Source organism: Mus caroli, unplaced genomic scaffold (assembly GCF_978045245.1).
Source record: "Mus caroli unplaced genomic scaffold, Mus_caroli_1 scaffold_10, whole genome shotgun sequence".
Classification (NCBI taxonomy): Eukaryota; Metazoa; Chordata; class Mammalia; order Rodentia; family Muridae; genus Mus; species Mus caroli.
The window spans coordinates 119,199,474-119,218,496 of NW_028227265.1; the positions used below are offsets into that span (position 1 = coordinate 119,199,474).

At 44.0% G+C, this 19,023-nt stretch overlaps 1 protein-coding gene across 2 annotated transcripts in view; it reads right to left on the reverse strand.

The window, feature by feature from the left end:
- Myo16 (myosin XVI) overlaps positions 1-19,023 on the reverse strand; it is a 486,437-nt gene that overhangs the window by 380,842 nt on the left and 86,572 nt on the right. Inside the window, exon 1 of one of the 2 annotated variants that reach the window (XM_029481007.2) lies at positions 3,797-4,291. The exons of the other annotated variant lie outside the window; for it this stretch is intronic. Coding sequence (XP_029336867.1) covers positions 3,797-3,824 — 28 coding nt within the window. The 5' untranslated portion in view covers positions 3,825-4,291. Of the gene's footprint in view, positions 1-3,796; positions 4,292-19,023 lie in introns of those variants that run through there. 2 annotated transcript variants of the gene reach the window in all.

The following is a 19,023-nucleotide window of genomic DNA, read 5'->3' on the forward strand; positions in this document are numbered from 1 at the left end:
CACCCAACACTGCACCGACTGATCACTTCACCATGCCAGCAACTGATCACCCCAACACCCCACCAACTGATCACCCCAACACCCCACCAACTGATCACCCCAACACCCCACCAACTGATCACCCCAACACCCCACCAACTGATCACCCCAACACCCCACCAACTGATCACCCCAACACCCCACCAACTGATCACCCCAATACCCCACCAACTGATCACCCCAACACCTCACCAACTGATCACTCAACACCCCACCAACTGATCACCCCAACACCCCACCAACTGATCACCCCAACACCCCACCAACTGATCACCCCAACACCCCATCAACTGATCACCCCAACACCCCCATCAACTGGTCATCCCATCACCACCAGCAACTGATGACCCAGCACCCTACCACCATTTGCAAGACAGACAGTCTCTTGTCCCTTAAGAGAAAGAGAGTAATGGGGAAAAAGACCTGTATGACTTCATAGGTCTGGTTTGGGGAATGGGGTAGGGGCCAGTGATGATGACCAGGCCAGGGCTCTGTGAGGCAAGAACAGGAGCGTCTCTGCCCAGAGGCTCCTGGACAGTGAGCCAAGTATTCAGTGGGGAGAAGTATAGGGCAGACACTTGGTAGAGGTCACTTGTGAGAACCAGGGACTGGGCGATAGGAAGCAGCCTTGTTCTATGTGGACACTTTTAGCTCAGATCGGGCTGCTTTGATAACTCGGTAGCCTGGAGAACTTTCACCTTTGTCCTATCATAGGTGGGACCACCTTGAGTCCTGATGCTTAGGGACGGGCTGACCAGGTTGAAAGTCACAGGGAGCCAGCTTGGCCCCAGATGTGAGACGGGAGAAGCACATGGGGCATGCTTCTGCTCCCTTCAGTTAAGGAGAAAGCAGGAGTCTAGGTAGCTACTCGTGTTGTAGTAAAACCGGGGTCTGTAGTCCCCAAGTCCACTTCTCCTTCCTGCTGAGAGCAGAATCTAGTCATGTGACCAAGCATAATGAACATCATCCTGACCCGCAGCCCGAGGCACAGCATGAGGTGGGTCTCTCTGAAGCACCCTTCTGGCCACAGGCACCTTCACTACCAGCATTTCCCCTAGAGGTCATCTGAAACTTCCCTGCTGACTCTTATCACCATAACAAAAAATGTGTTGTCGTTTTAGACATGAAAGCTGTATTGGGTGTGCAAAATGAGATCCATTCTCATGTCAAAGAGAACATTGGGGGAGAAAAATATCTGAGACTATTTCTCTTCCTGAATATCTGCTCACACTGCCTGGCAGGTTTCTTTTTCTGATGGTAACAACATAACACTGCTGACATTGTTTTGTTTTCTCTTAAGACTTATTTTATTTTTAAGTATGTGTTTGTATGTATGTCTATGTGTGGGTGTGTGCAAATGAGTGCGGGTGCCTGCAGAGGCCAGAAGAGGATGTCAGATGCCCTGGAGGTGAAGGCATAGGCAGGTGTAAGCCTCTCAACGTAAGGGACAATATGGGATCTCTGTAAGAGTGATAAACACTTTAACCACTAGGCTCTCTCTTGTTCACTAACTGCAGCATTAAAATAATAATAATAATTTCTGAAAATAGTAGTCAACCTACCTTTATATTGAAGAGAGACCCTTCAGACTGTATGATTTATCATTAAACTGAATACTCCCCTGGGTGAGTGAGGAGTCTCCTTGAGCAAGAATGACTGGCCATCCAACCCTCTGCCCAATGGCTTCCTCAGTCTCATGGAGCCCATGTGACATGCTGAGGTAAGGCAGCCAAAACTTCTTGCGTCTGCCCAGGAGACTGCTCACTTCTTGCACCACAGCTTGGCTTTGAAGGTGAACACAGTTGGGACTGAATGCAAAGGACGCCTTAGAGGAGGGTGAGGGGTATGTTAGTGTGGAGGCATCAGGTGTCACACCCACACGATGAACTGTGGTCATATCTCCATAGTCTAGTCATTTCAAAGCCTTTAAACCCCACAAATCTTTGACAGGAGACATCCCTTGGTGGCTTCAGCCACCGGGAAACCTAAGTTCTAAGGTCCACAGCAGAGGCTGGAACTGGAGGGCAGTCCCACTTTATCGTTAACAGCTCGCGAAGTGGGTGAATCACAAGTAAGCGCTTCCTAATTGCTTTGGTGAACTCATCGGGAATGCTTTCCCTAAGCATTGGAAACATTTTTATTAACGACCATTATTAATTCATTAAATTTATTAACTCCGCTTTCATCTCTTACAGTGACCAATGGTAAGACTTGCCTGAAGCCTTCCATTCCATGTACCCACTGCCTCTATCAAGGGTCTGAGCTTCTAGTCAGTCATAGACTTAACAGAGGTGAGAGGAGGCAGGAGGAGTTAGCCTCACATAACATCTGGCCACCACCAGGTCTTACGTACTCCAACCCACTGAGCTCTTGCCCACCTTCCATGGCTACACCCCATGGAGGAGGTGTGATCATCTTCTGGACTGAGCCAGGCTCTCTGAAATGATGCAGAGGGTTTGGGGAATTCCCTCTGGGAAAGCCAGACAGGAGCATGACAGCACCCTACCGGTGCAGTACAGCGTGAGTGGCTGTCTGAAACCCAGCCAGGTTGTTGCACGATGTGTGTTACCGGGTCAGTCACATTGAGACTTTAGGGGGTTAAGCCGAAGAAGACTCCACGTTTCGAATATACTGCAGTCACACAATGTTCATCAGTTAAAGAGTTAACTTCCAAATACCCAGGCTGATCAGTGTGCTCTTTCTTGGCTCTAGAAGCCAGGCTTCTAAACTAGGCATTTTTGTTTTAAGAATCACAGGCTATCCCTCTCTTGTCTATTATCCAACAAAAAAAATAAGACCAAGACAATTATTTTCTTCTCAAACATATTTTTTTCCAGTCTTCTTTAGGACAAAATTCAAGAACCATTGAAACCACATTCCTTTGACAAGGTGCTTAGTTAACATTGGTGTGTCCTTGCTAGCAAACCCACAATCTTACCAGAAATCTGTCCCCCCAGCGATGCTACCCATCCCTTTAAGATCATGATATTAATGTGCAGAAGTTTCCAAAAGTGCTCTCAGAGAAGAAAATTCTATCCAACAAGCCAGTTTTGCTATCAATATGTCCTCTCAGTCCTTGTCACTATCAAAGAAGGTTTAGGTGCAAGTAGTGTCTAGCTGGGAGCACCCTGCTGCAATCCCAGTATTAAGGAAAGCCACGGGAAGAGCTGCTGGCTGACTAGTCTGCACCATCTGAGCACGGGTGCAGAGCATGGGTGCAGAGTCTCTGCAAGGTGAACGGCACAAGGACAAAAGTTCCCAGCCAAGGGCAACCAAGAAAGACTGGGAAGGAAAACCCCGAATGATACCGCAGCAGGGAAACTCTAGAGTGAGTGAGTGAGATCTATCATGAAATCGCTCCAGCCTCAGCCAAGGAAGTTGTACAAACATCACCCAAATACCTCAATAGTGTAGAAATCCTTAAACAACTTTTGTGTATTTATTTCTTTTCTTTCTCGATTTCTGGTATCCCATGTTAGAAAACAAAACAAAAAAAAACCCCAAAAATAACCCCAGCATTTTAAAGATTTTTCACACTACAGCATTTAGATAAAAAGAGAATTATTTTAAAATCTGATATGAAATGGATCATGCCTGTCAACTGCCCTTCACAGTTACCAATGCATTTTAACTGTCTGGATGCCACACACCACAGATATGCCTTAATTCTGGCATATGTTTAAAGTAACACTTCAAGACACACACACACACACACACACACACACACACACACACACAGGTCAGAGAGCCTACTTACAGTACTTGATAAAATGATACTGAGACATTGTCCCTTCTCAGGCTCGGATCCTTCCGTGGGTCCCAGCATTCTCTTCAGCTATGACTGTTGTCTCCAGAAAATGCATAATTTAAGGTCCCCGCTCAGGTAACGGTGTACCTCAGAATGTACTACTGAACAGAGGCTCCCCTTCATGATCTTGCAAAGAGCAGCAGCTCATTTTCATTCAGCAGCTGGAGTTCAGAGCAGCCCCCAGGGTGGGTCTGAGCCACTGCGCTGCACGTGCTATCCCAGCGCCCTTGATTGACACATTCCAGCGCCACAGTCCTGGGAAGGGTCGCTCTAATTGGCACTCACGTGCGTGCGCGGCTACAGCCTGCCACTAGCGTGGAGGTGTGCTGCAGTGCGGCTCTCCCTCCCGGTCCTGCCTGCTAATGGCTTCTCAATAGCTTTCAAAATGCAGAAGACTACACTGATGAGTGGGCAGGAGGGTGATGCTGCACAAGGCATCCAGGATCTCACTGGTGCTCCGGGAGCACTGCCCCGTAGGACTGAATTCTTAGCTGGTGGCCAAGCTCGTTATTTTTAGTTGCCACCAGTTGCTGTTCGGGAATACTAAACGGACAGCAGGAGCTGAAAATAGCCCCCTCTTAGGATGAGCATGCTTTGATCTGCCTCTAGCCAGGAAGCATTCTCACAAGAGATCCTTTTGGTTATCTATGCAGAATGCAAAATTTAAATTACCCACAGAAATGTGTTGATTTGCACAGCTCTAAAATTTAGGATTTTGCTACCTCTGCAAATTGCAATGAATTAAACTGCGCAACCTAAGCCAGAGAATAAAGTTTGCCTGGGTTGCAATCAGAACGAAACACATGGTCTCCCAGACTCTATTTCAATGGAGATAAATATCAAATTTTAATAGCTAGTTAGCCAGAAAGAGTCATATGTAAGTCACTTGCAAATGAGAGTGAGTAAGTGGTTACTTTTTAAGTTAATGCATTTTTATTTTTAACTATTTTTATTTATTCTTTTACAATTTCATGCAGCATATTTTCATTGTATTTTTCTCCTTTCCCCAACTCCCCAACTGCTCAACTTTATGCCCTCTCTTTAAAAAAATAAGAAAAGAAAGAAAGAAAGAAAGAAAGAAAGAAAGAAAGAAAGAAAGAAAGAAAGAAAGGAGAGAACTAGAGTCCGATTTGTGTTGGTCAGCTACCTTTAATATCCGGTCTGCCCTGGAGTATGGTTGATATACTCAGTGTCGCACCCTAAAGAAAACTGACTCTCCCTCTCCCAGGTTAATTCGAGTTACCATATAATCTTTGGGACAATACTCTGGCTGGATATCAGAATCATTGGTCATTCATTGGTCAACAGTTTCCCTAAGATCAATGCCATTACAGGGTATCGTCAACATTATGGGTCGCCCTGCACAACCTGAAGGTAAGAACCTATGGCTGAAGATAGCACCTACTTATGTCATAGAACACGGAGAGACCGACCTGGCACTCATCTGGAAGCTTCACCCCGACTGACTAGCATCTCGATTGGAAGGCGCTATTGGAGGAAAGAGGTAATGATCACCTAGCTAGGGACTCTGCAACCTAGAGTAAAGACCCAGCGGCAAGGTAGTATATTTTTATGATAATCTTCTTTGAAAGTGTAGTCAAAATCTGTTTCAGATTTGAAGGCATTGAGAATGTAAAGTGGATCAAGTAGTACAGGGTCACACCATTCTGTGGTGGAGCATAAATCCTGGGTCTCCTAATAAATACAACTTAGTGAGTCTGGAGTCTTTATTAAGTAAGACTACAAGAGCCAAATCTGTATAGCTAGGGTCATGGATGCACTTCAAAGCACAGGGTCCCAACACACTCTGTCACATTTCCCCACCAAAGTTCAAATTCAGATTCTACCACTTTCCAGAGTTCCATTTTAGACAGAATCGTACCTTCCATTTATAGATAGAAAGTGAAGTGCCTAATCCCTGCTATATGGTTTAGAAATAAGATGTAAACCATTGGTTGGATTTTTGGTGTTTGAAGTAAGTACTAGAATTAACTAGAAGGAAGATATTTTACTATGCATCAAATGACCCTGTCCACACTTTAACTGTCATAAGGATTAGGAAGGAGACTTTCTCTTAAAAAATGGTTTCTTCATTATCCATCCATTCAATAATTATAGCACTCTGGAGTGCTGGGATTAAAGGTGTGCATCACCACGCCTGGCTCTTTTTTGTTTGCTTGTTTGTTTTGTTTTGTTTTGTTTTGTTTTGTTGTTGTTTTCGAGACAGGGTTTCTCTGTATAGCCCTGGCTGTCCTGGAACTCACCAGGAGGCAGAGGCAGAGGCAGGCAGATTTCAGAGTTCGAGGCCAGCCTGGTCTATAAAGTGAGTTCCAGGACAGCCAGGGCTATACAGAGAAACTCTGTGTCAAAAACAACAACAACAACAAAAAATAATAATTATAGCACTCTTATCACCCCTGACCTGTAACAGGTTAGGTGATTTTTCAGGAATAAAAATATGTCTTTAAAAGGTCGTAAATGCAGTATTTATAGTTAAGGGTAGCTTAGCTTATTTTAAAACATTCTTTGGGTTATTTTCAATGTTCTAGTAAGTCAGTAGACAATTGTGCATACCTCTTATTGACCGTCAAGTGCAAGGCTCCTTCCTCTGAAGTCAGTGCAAGTCTCCATATTCACAATGATTCTGCACTCACTGGAGCAGTGTCCTATCTCTTTAGGGAGCATTCTGCCACTCAGATAGCCCACCTCCCATTTTAACACAGTGACAGGTAGACAATGGGTGGTGTCCCTCCCTGTACATGAATTTCTAGTGTCTGTATTTTCGAGCCTCTGAATACACACAATCCGCCTGCATCTTATGACCCCTAGTTCTACAGTACATGGTTCACTCCTTAAAATGAATAGGATAAGTCCAAGAAGACGTTACTGAAAGTTGATGATTGACTAGACCTTGGTGATCTATCAAAGTATATCCCTGCCCCCAAGGTGCTCACTGGTGAAATGCAGGTTCACACCAATCTAATGCATCACAGTGCATGGGAAACAACACAAGTGGGGTAAGGGTCGGAAACTGTGTGGAGGAGCAACACAGCCACTATGAGGAAACAGAAATGAATACACACAGTGTGAAGATGCTTCACTCTTCTTCATACATGGCATGTACATGAACTGAGCATGACCTGTGTTTGAGCTGTGTGTACATTTCACTTTCACATACTCTGGGGTGGGCGGGGGGGGGTTCTTATATTTGACTTTTAAACTTTATGCTCATTTTATAAACCTATGGGAACATGCACAGCCAAAAAGAGATATATTTTTATTTTCCTATCTATCACTACCAAACAAGCACTAGTTCCTTATTCAAGTGTGAATATGGTGGGAAAATAGATTGGACTCCATTAACTTTCATAAAATGGAACAAAGGATGATTTAAATTTTATTACATTTCTTGAAATGTATCTTTCCTATGAAATCCAGCTCTGGTAGGGATTACACAGACCACATCATAGCTCTTTGAATCACATATTTTAGGGACAATATCAGATTTGATGATAGTGGTAAGGCAGAGCTGAGACTGGAATGGATACATTTCCTAGAAACTCATTTACGGCGTGGAATTGGTCATTAAGCACAACATTAAATACATGCATTTGGAAGGAGGAGTTGTTTTCCATTGCCAGGAAACTTTACAACTAATAAAGCAGTTGTTTTATTATTCTGCAGCATCTTTACGACACCCTATTGTTGTCAGTGAAGATATCAAGAATATTTGAGAAAGCACCATTCATTTGTTAAGCATCAAACATGCCCGCTGTTCACACAATTTCTTATACAAACACGTTCTGGTTTTTTTTTTCTCTTTTAAATGTAATCATTATTGCACACCAGACAATTTTCAAGTAAGCTAGATTATTCCCCCAACTTAAACAAAAGTCTGACAAGCGCTCAACAATATACACCTGCTCAGGAGCAGTACTCACTCTGTCCCAGCTCAGACATGTCATTTTACAGTTCTCCGTGCAATCCAGACATGCCATTACAGTTCTCCGTGGAATCCAGACATGCCATTACAGTTCTCCGTGCAATCCAGACACGCCATTACAGTTCTCCGTGCAATCCAGACAGGCCATTACAGTTCTCCGTGCAATCCAGACACGCCATTACAGTTCTATGTACAATCCAGACACGCCATTACAGTTCTCCGTGCAATCCAGACACGCCATTACAGTTCTCCGTGCAATCCAGACACGCCATTACAGTTCTCCGTGCAATCCAGACACGCCATTACAGTTCTATGTACAATCCAGACACGCCATTACAGTTCTACGTACAATCCAGACACGCCATTACAGTTCTATGTACAATCCAGACACGCCATTACAGTTCTATGTACAATCCAAGGTACACGCCATTACAGTTCTATGTACAATCCAGACACGCCATTACAGTTCTATGTACAATCCAGACACGCCATTACAGTTCTATGTACAATCCAGACACACCATTACAGTTCTCCGTGCAATCCAGACACGCCAATACAGTTCTCCGTGCAATCCAGACACGCCATTACAGTTCTACGTACAATCCAGACACGCCATTACAGTTCTATGTACAATCCAGACACACCATTACAGTTCTATGTACAATCCAGACACGCCATTACAGTTCTATGTACAATCCAGACACGCCATTACAGTTCTATGTACAATCCAGACACGCCATTACAGTTCTCCGTACAATCCAGACACGCCATTACAGTTCTCCGTGCAATCCAGACATGCCATTACAGTTCTACGTACAATCCAGACACGCCATTACAGTTCTCCGTGCAATCCAGACACGCCATTACAGTTCTCCGTGCAATCCAGACACGCCATTACAGTTCTCCGTGCAATCCAGACACGCCATTACAGTTCTACGTACAATCCAGACACGCCATTACAGTTCTCCGTGCAATCCAGACACGCCAATACAGTTCTCCGTGCAATCCAGACATGCCATTACAGTTCTACGTACAATCCAGACACGCCATTACAGTTCTCCGTGCAATCCAGACACGCCAATACAGTTCTCCGTGCAATCCAGACACGCCATTACAGTTCTACGTACAATCCAGACACGCCATTACAGTTCTCCGTGCAATCCAGACACGCCATTACAGTTCTATGTACAATCCAGACACGCCATTACAGTTCTCCGTGCAATCCAGACACGCCATTACAGTTCTCCGTGCAATCCAGACACGCCATTACAGTTCTCCGTGCAATCCAGACACGCCATTACAGTTCTACGTGCAATCCAGACACGCCATTACAGTTCTATGTACAATCCAGACACGCCATTACAGTTCTATGTACAATCCAGACACGCCATTACAGTTCTCCGTGCAATCCAGACACGCCATTACAGTTCTATGTACAATCCAGACACGCCATTACAGTTCTCCGTGCAATCCAGACACGCCATTACAGTTCTATGTACAATCCAGACACGCCATTACAGTTCTATGTACAATCCAGACACGCCATTACAGTTCTCCGTGCAATCCAGACACGCCATTACAGTTCTCCGTGCAATCCAGACACGCCATTACAGTTCTATGTACAATCCAGACACGCCATTACAGTTCTCCGTGCAATCCAGACACGCCATTACAGTTCTCCGTGCAATCCAGACACGCCATTACAGTTCTATGTACAATCCAGACACGCCATTACAGTTCTACGTACAATCCAGACACGCCATTACAGTTCTACGTACAATCCAGACATGCCATTACAGTTCTATGTACAATCCAAGGCACACGCCCACAAGATGGGATCCAGTTTTCCAGCCTTTTGATAGATAATTCCAAATCTAATAGTGTATGGGTTTTCACATAATATTCAATGATGGAATTAAAGACTGAAGCCCTCAATAATGATAACCTGTGTGCTTAGTCAGTGTGATGGTCATCTTGGCATGGTGTAGGTAAACCTAGGAGACACAGCTCCACATCTCTATAAAGGCATTTCCAGAGAGTAGTTTAACTGAGCGGGGAAGACTCACCCACTTTGAGTGGCAATGTCAACATTGTGTGGAATGAAAGGAAAAAGGAGGCAAACTGAAGACCAGCATTCCATTCTCTGCTGCTTGATGTTGACACAACTGTCTCAGGCCTCTGCTGACACAGCTAGTCAGCGTTGCCACCAGGCCCTTCCCACCATGATGGATTACAGCCTCTTATCCCCAAGCTCAGGCATCCCTTCCTCTCTTAAGTTTCTTTTGTCTAAGGAGCAGGAAAAACCTCCAATTCAGCAGGCTACACCACTATCACGACCAAATGAAGATATGAACTGCACACAACTGGTGAATTGCGAACCCAAACTCTGGGACAGGCACATCTTGTCACAACTCCAGAAACAGACTGTGGCTTCACTCATTGATAAAGACGTGCAACAGACCTGTTGAACACCACCATAACCAACATATCTGGGAAATGCATGTTCAACCTTCCTATCACCAGCAGCAAAAGCTTCTGGTGGGGTGAGGTCCCGAGCTTGCCTGTAATCACGGCTTGAGTCAAGGCTCATGGTTGCTCCTTAAGAAGCAACACATGTTATATGTTCGCTTTGGTGAGGACATGGGAGCCCCAGATCCTTGCTATATGTTCTTTTTGTTCATTCTGGACATCTGATCATCCACACGCCTCTCGAGTCTTTCTCCTCTAATGGAAATGAAATGTTTTGCATCTTCCCTAGTATCTAGGCAAAACATTTGTAAGGCCCTTTTTCCCCCACTTAAATGTCAAAACAAACTTGGAAATCACCATAGCATGTGTGTTAGAATGAACCAAGAGGAACACCTCACCGTCCCTCTCACTAAAGTTTGAATTGACCCCACGTTTGCTTATACTACAGTGAGTTAGAGAGGAGTAGCATTAGTGTATGTTGGTGCCTGTGTGTGCACACATGCACATATGTACCATGTGGGCAAGCAAAGCGCCACTGGATGTTCTCTGCCTCTTCACTCATTCTGAAAAACAAAACAAAACAAAAACAGAAACAAAAGAAAAAAGAAAACAAAACAAAAAATACAGCCAAAACCCCCCAAAACAACAGTAGTCTACTTACTGAAAATAATACACATTTTCTTAAAAGAAGATAAAATAAAATTTGAAGTAGTTGCATATAGAAATGTAGTCATATTTCTCTGATAGATATTGAACTGTAGAATATACACATCTGTTTATTCATATATATGAACATATACACATGTACACATACACACACACACTTACTGTAGGAACCTGACTGGCTTCAACTGTTCCTATCTTTTTCTCCAGGTGCTGGAAGAATCGAAGATGCATGCCAGTGCACCCGTCTACTGATGCCTTTTTTATTAGTCTTAATTTAATTAACCATGTGCTTGCCAACATACACACAAATTTACTTATTCAATTTCTACAAGTCATTCAGATTTATATTAAGCCCCTTTAACCTACACATGCCCTTAGCTCAAGTGCATCTCAGGATTCCAGCAATCCTGTATTTATTTATTTTTCCCTTGGACCAATCAACTCAGTGTTTCAGTACAGTGCTTTGCATGTTTCTTGGTATCACATGGAAGCCTTTTTCTTGCTAGGGATTATTTGAAGCTAAAACCTTGAGTTGTCCTTATTTCCAGGAAAGTGTAAACTATCACTGAACAACCAGGTCACAGGGAAAGAGCTACAAAGAACCTGATGGTGCCAACCTCCTCTAGGGTATGCTACTGGGGGCCTTGGGGTATGTTACTAAAGGCAGATGACAGGACACTTGATCCCGTGGGATTTGTAGCTGTCAGGAGCAAAGGAGAAGAGGGGTGAGGAGGAAAGGTCCTCCATATCACATCATGGGAGTAGCTATGAATCATGGGAGTAGCTATGAAGCAAGTGGATCGAGCTTATCTGACTTTAACACTGGGCAGAAAGTCTCCTTCAACTGACTCACAGGGAGGTGGAGGGTGAGTTTAACTTCTAAATGAGTTCCCCAGCAGCAGATTCCCCCATGGGCTACCCTGGATGAAGTGTGAGCTCCAAGGAGGTCCCCAAAATATAACAACATTTTAAAGGACCTAGAAAAAGAAATGTAGCAGGGATCATCTGAATTTGAAAATGATGTTTATCTGTTTCCTCAAAGTGCGAAACTTTTCAGATTAGCCCTTAGTACTTACTGGTGGGGTCATAGTCCTTAGAATTTAGGGGTGGGATTAGTACTTAGTGTGATTCAATGCTCTATACGTGGCATGGCTCTTTCTGTCTATGTTGTGGGGTCAGTAGGTCAAGGAGCTTTGATTGATCCTGTGGAAAACCAGCCTTGGAAGACAAGATGGTGGTTTGCCTTGAGACATGAAGAACTGTCTTCCTAAAGCTGATTAGGCCTGAAAATATCTGTCTCCCTCTGCCTTCCTCTCCCCATCTCTTCCTCTCTCCTCCCACCTCAGTGGGTAGATTGATGTGCCAGCCACTTGCAAAGGCTTGCAGTCTTCTGATGCAGTGGCTCTACTGAGGTTCAATCCCACCACCCACACAGGGCAGCGTCTGGACCTCAGTGCACTGCTCTGTAAGGAGTAGACTGTGCTAAAGCAAGGCAGGAATGCTGTTTTCAAATTCCTGATCCATGACCTGGGCTTTGTGTTTTCTGTTAGTCTCCCTCTACTCAGTTCTACTTTCTCCTCCCTCTGCTCCCCTACCCACTCCTCTGCACCTCCTTTCCTCTCTACTTAAAGCCTTTGATGCTTTAACAATTTTAAAGACAAACAGTAGTCATGTGTTAATTCTACCTGCACCAGGTAAGCCTAACTGTATGCCGTAAACGAGGAGCAATTCCAATGTGCCAGGCATTTTTTAACCACATCTTGAGTATCCACTCAGCTAATCCTCATAATAGAGTGAAACAGAGACCACTATTACGCTTTCGTCTGTAAAGAAGGAGGAACTGAAGCTTGAAGACTAAGCAACATGTGTGATTATTCAGGCATGGAAGAGCAAGACCAGATCACCATGACGTTCCCATCACAGGGGCCACGTTGCCCCAGGAGGATTCCCACATCCCCTCAGTGACTAATGCCATTTTTAAAATGACTTTTGGATATTACATGTCTCGTGTGCTGTAACTGCTGACATCCACTCTGTCTGCAAGGTTCATTATTGCCTTCTTTTCTTGTTTACCACCCTTCTTGCCTGGCTGTGCCTGGTGAACCCCAATCCTTCCTATTATACACAAGTGCAGAGAGACAAGACAAAAACATGGATACAGAACATATGCAGGAAAGAAGATGGCCACAGACAGTAGGACAATCAAGATTCAAGGGTGGAAGGAAGACAGATAACATCTGTCCCCTTCCTGTTCCTTTCTTCTATGATTAGGTTCATGGTACTAGCTTATCATTTTCTGTCCCTGGTTATATATCCTAAATTACATACATGCATACACACATGCATGCACGCATGCATACATACATGCACGCATGCATACATACACTGTATATATGCATACATGTATACACATGCATACATATATACAGTGTATGTATGCATCAGGTGGGCTTCTTCTGAAATGCCAGTGAGGTGCCGATACTGTGATGTTTACTTTGCCACCTTTGAGTGCCCATCAGAGTGGACAGTGCAGCTGACCCAGCCCACGTTGAACATTGCAACATGGAGAGCCAGGCCGTCATGACTATAGAGAGGAAGGAAGTATTAATAGAAGACTTACAAATGGGCTCAGCATGGTACTGACCATCTTTAAACTCTACTTGGAAGTCAGAAGAAGAAGGATCTCTGGTTTAGGTCACCCTTGTCTACATACAGATTTCCGGGCTAGCCAGAGCTTTCATATTGAGATCCCATCTCAAGCAACAACATCCAGAAGACTTATAGACAGGAAGTAAGACTCAGTAAGGAAATAACAGCAAATTTTTATGTATGGGATTCTAATGTGTGTAGAAGAATGGGATTTGACCTCTATCTAATATATCCGCAGTAATAATTTTTTCAGAATATTGCTATGTCCATTAGCAATTATGTCTAAGCTATTTGTGTTAGATTCACTTCTCCCACACTTCCATGGAGGCCACAGATACATATCTTCAGACCTCACTTGCAGGTGTTAATTACGTGTTTCAAAGGAGAATAACTGTAACGGCTGTGAAGAAAATCTCCCTGAGCTAAAAATCTCACAGGGACCTGAAGGGAGATATTCTGAGAGTGTTACATTTATGACCTCGTTCACCTGTGTGAAGTTCAAGATTTATGGTAGCAGGGAAAAAATATAGATGATTGGCATTTAAAAAAAAAAAGTCATCACGAGGAAAGCTCCAAGAACAAAGAAACTGTCTTGTTTTCTGATCTAGGGGGTGAGAGCTGGTCAAAATATATAAGATTGAGATTTGGTGAGCTGTGCTGCCACGTTCCTGCACACACAATGAGTGTCACTGTTTCAGTTGTGTTGCGGGATATGCAAGCATCTACACTAAATGTTGTCAAGGGTCCTCTTCCTAGTTGATCATCATCTTAATCTTGGAGCAGGGTCTCTCACTGAACATGGTGGTCATGAGTTGGCCTAGACTTCCAGACCCAGAAACTCTAAAGATTCTCCTGTCTTCTCTTACCCAGCATTGGGATTATAGGTATGTGCCACAGGTATGGCTTTTATAATATGGTCTCTTGAGATGGGACTCCATAAACCTGTGCTTGGATGGCACTTCCCTGACCAAGCAACATTAATTACTCTTTGTATTATAAAATATGATATTCTAATATAGCACTGATGGAGAAAAATTCTCAAGGATGTGCAAGATAGGTAGCTCGAGGGTGTTAGTTTCTCACACATTCTCTTGTTCACTCACAGATGCACATACATGGAGACAGAAATTTCCAGGAATGATAACTAGGCTACTATAATTCATATGGCCAATGGGAGAGTTGAATTGATGCACATATCTCTGTGAAGCAGGCACATCAGAGGCAGGAGGAAGCACTACTGTTGGCAGTAGTATCCTAGCAAGGGTACTATGCATCCACAGGGATTCTTAAACATCTACATGGCACACAAGAAACAGCTAAAACTGGAGTTTTGGAGAAGACGGGGTTTGACCATGAATGACACTATCTGTGTAGTGTAGAACTGTACTGCCTAGGCCAGCTTTCCGGGGGCATACCTACAAACCATGCAAGGGGACCATAGACTGTCAAAGGGCCCCTGTCTGAAATATGAGGACATTTCTTGAAGCAGATGGGTATCACCTATCAGTAAGATGGTGTCGATCATGAATGATCATCTTGAAATGAGGTAGCCAGCAAGGAAGCAACATGAAAGCTCTCATTTTAGTTCAAGCTGAAGATGGGCAATGTGGGTTTGAAACCATCACAGTGCTGAGGATGCAGTGAACTGAATGGATTCTCACCAAATGGTGGCTTTGCGATTTCCATGATGGAGGAAAGGGATGTGTTGTGAGAAAAAAAAAGAGAAAGTATGTATCTTGGCTAGTTGTCGTCTTGTTGTTGGCTAGAGTCTTTTGAAAAGAGAAACCTCAATTGATAAAATGCTCCCGCCACTTTGGCCTGCAGGCAAGCCTGTTGGGCATTTTCTTTATTCTTGATTGATGGGAGAAGCCCTAGCCTGCTGTGAGTAGGGCTAGCCCTGGGAAGCTGGCCCTGAATTGAGTAAGAATGCAGGCTGAGTGAACCATGAGGGGTAAGCCAGTTAACAGCTGCACTACTCTGTGGCCTCTCCAGATCCTGACTCCAGGATCCTATTTTGAGTTTCTGCCCTGACTTCCCTCAATGCTGAAGCAGACATGAGAGTTGTTAAGATCAAGTAAACCCTTTCTTCCCCGAGCTGCTTTGTTCATGGTGTTTTGCCACAGTAGGAATCATCACTATGATAGTGTGGTGACTGAGTTTTGAAGAGGTTCAGATAGGATGAGGTCACCCACTGGCTCACAGTGTAAGCGGAGGAAGCTGGGAAAGACAGCAAATTGTTCTTCGGTATGGTGAGTCTAGACAACACGCCTGATAGATGCATGAGAGAATAAAACTTGAGTAACAGGGACTTAGAAAGCCTTGTTCTCGGTCTCCGAAGGATCTCCATCTGCTGCTGTGGTAAATGCACGCGGTACTCTGATGCATCTCTGTCATGTTAAAGAAATTGCTGGATGTCTTGGAAATGTTTTCTGGATTTCCTTTTATCTTCTTTTAAAAACGTGTCCCACGAGGCAGAGTTCTATGCACAGAATTACAACCACAGCCCAGCAAAACTCAGAGCCACCTCCCTCAATGGCTTTTGACTCAAGGAAAATGCTTAAGCATTAACAACAAGAAAACAACAGGAATTGCAATAGGAAAGCTATGCTCAAAGATTAATACATGAACAACTCTTTCCATGCCTGGGGTCTGGAAAGACCTTGCTGAAATAATCATCTCACCTAAATCTAAAGGACGTGTAAAAGGAAAAGGAGAATTAACAACAGAGAATGCCTGAGTTCCTGTGGTCCACGGACCCACATCAATGGTGCACCAGTCTCTGAGGCAGACCTAGCACAATAAAGTCTTATAGGTCTTTCATACTTTGATCCTGAGAATCTATGCTTATCTATAGGTAACCAAAAACTGGATGATGAGGTTCAAGCTGCTGTGAGAGAAAAATGGAAGGAGCAGAGTTGTTGGGCAAGGGAGTAGAGGGGGAAGAGTTGAGCTTACACAGGGAGGACTGAGGTTGCTTCTCACATTGTCGGACAAGCATTGCAAGGGTCAGTTCTCTGAGTTTCCACTGCTCTTAAGGGGGAAGTCATCACAGTTGATAGACAGTTTGAATCAACAGTTCACAGATACTACAGCTATGAATGTTGTGACAGGTACTTAAGCTGTGAGTAGAGAGTGTGCCAGCAAAAATCAATAACCCAGTCCCAAGGTAGAGATCACATAGGAATACCAGCCAGACACACAGCAAAGACCAAGACAGAGAGGGAGGAAGGGGCTCTCACATTCCTCAAAGAACTTCATCTGTTCACAGGACCATACATTCCTGTTTGCTACTGCACATCATCTTAGTTTGGGAATTTGTTTCCCACCAATCTTTGCACACAGACAAGTCATCATTGACCCTTCACATCCTAGCACAAGGTTGCCTCGTCAGTAAATGGTCTATCCGTATAAAGTGCACAATGAATGTTCAAGGTTTCTTAACAGGTCCACTCCACACAGCACTCTTCCTCTCTTCCCATCTCGTTCTTCACCACAAGCTGTTTGGACATAATGAATGTGATGACGGGACCTGAACACCTCCCTTCTTTCTGCTGCTTCTCTTGCTTGAGTTCTTGATGAATCCTGAAAACGTCCTCAAGGGAATAAGAAATTCTTAAACTATAGTGAAGCTGAGTCTACTTTGAGTTTTGAGCAGGAAGTAATTACATTAGGTCCTGGACAGATAACCTCACAGGGTAAAAACAGTGAGGACAGTGCCCTGTCCCTGATCCTCTCAGGACTCATCACCAATGGATAAGAGACGCTAACAACTCAATACAGACAGTGCCCTCGTGATTCCCCGGTGACCAAGCATGCAGCAGAGAGCTTTACTTGAAATGTCTAGGACAGACTTGGTCACACTGAGCTCAGAACACACATGCTGTTCCAAGTGATTACAAACTAGTTTTGTTACTTAGACATAAGACATAGGGAATGAGCAACCTTCATTTTTAATACTGATCACATACACAACTTTCAGCTAACTCAACTTATAACACAACTTATAACTCAACTTATGTGGTTCCTGAAAGACCACCGTGCGCAATACTGCTTCTAAAGCTGACTTGGATGAGATGATAAAAATATGTGCTTTGCTGGTCGTATAGGGCACACCTAAACCACAGAGCTTAGGAGATAGAGGCAGGCAGGTCATTCTGAGGTCAAAGCCAGCCTAGTCTACATAGTCAGTTGTAGGCCAGCTAGTGTTATATAGTAAAACCTTCTCAAGAATTTTTTTTTTTACATGCATGCATTGCATCTTCAAAGAACTGTCTTGGAGGAAGGTAGGCAGCCATGCACACCATTAGCTAAAGAGCAAGCACACTCACAAGCGAGGAACAAGAAGACAGAACAATTACATTTTACAACTCAGAGGATGTCTTGGAACTGAACAAGGAAGACCAAGGGAGCATCTTTCCTTGTAAAGCAAGAGAGCCAGGACTAAAGCTCGTGTGCTTCCCAGTGGAATGGACTGGCTAGGCTGCAGACAGAGAGCAGTGGACGAGGCTATGTACAAGCAGCAGCTGAGACACTACTGCCACTGCATTCTCCCATCTGTTTCAGTATCTTTGGATTCCCAAGCTCTGGTTCATGATTGAGTCTCACCCTGTATGCTTGCTTGCATTTGAACTTTTCCAGACCAATTTTTTTCTGTGTTTCATCCACTTTGTGACTGGAATCAATGCCATTTCTCTTTAAGGTGAGATGAGAGTTTATGGGTGTGTTATATTTTCCTGTCTTTTCATGTGTGAGCATGGGTGCTGCTTCCATTCTTTTGGCTTCTATGGCTGATCTGTTTTGCTGTCATGAATATACTGAAGGTTGCGGTGAGTTACTGCGCATGCTCTCCATTCTGCCACCTCGATCCTCTGGAGACGACATTCTGGGTCCTACAATAACTTTACAGTTAACATGTTGCAGAGCTGACAAACTCCCTCCAGAGTGGGTGTACCATTTTACCACAATCACACCAGCACTGGGGTTCAAATCACTTTTGCCCCCAGCAATACACACTGTTCTCTAACTCTTTGGTCTTTAGGCTTGTGGAAAACATGATGGAGTGCCCTCTTACTTTTCATTAGCCTTTCCTTAATTATCTAAGTTTTGAATGTGTGTGTGTGTGTGTGTGTGTGTGTGTGTGTGTGAGTACAGGTTAGCTGGGTTCTCCAGCCTTCATAGGGTCTGTCTCCATTGTTATTGGGTTATAAGAACACTTTATCCTGGAGAAGTGCTTATGCTTTGGGAGGTCTTTACAGTGACTCGCAGGAAACATAACAGTTTGGGTTATGACACAGTTAGATGGGTCAGTGTTCATGTGTGTCTCTCCTGTTGGTATCAGATATAAAATCTTTGCCAAATCCCAGATTGCAGAGATGTGCTCCCCTGTACAGAAAGACTCTAGTGGTGTTAGCACTTTAGTTCCATGATCTGTCTCAGGCAGCCTGTCTGT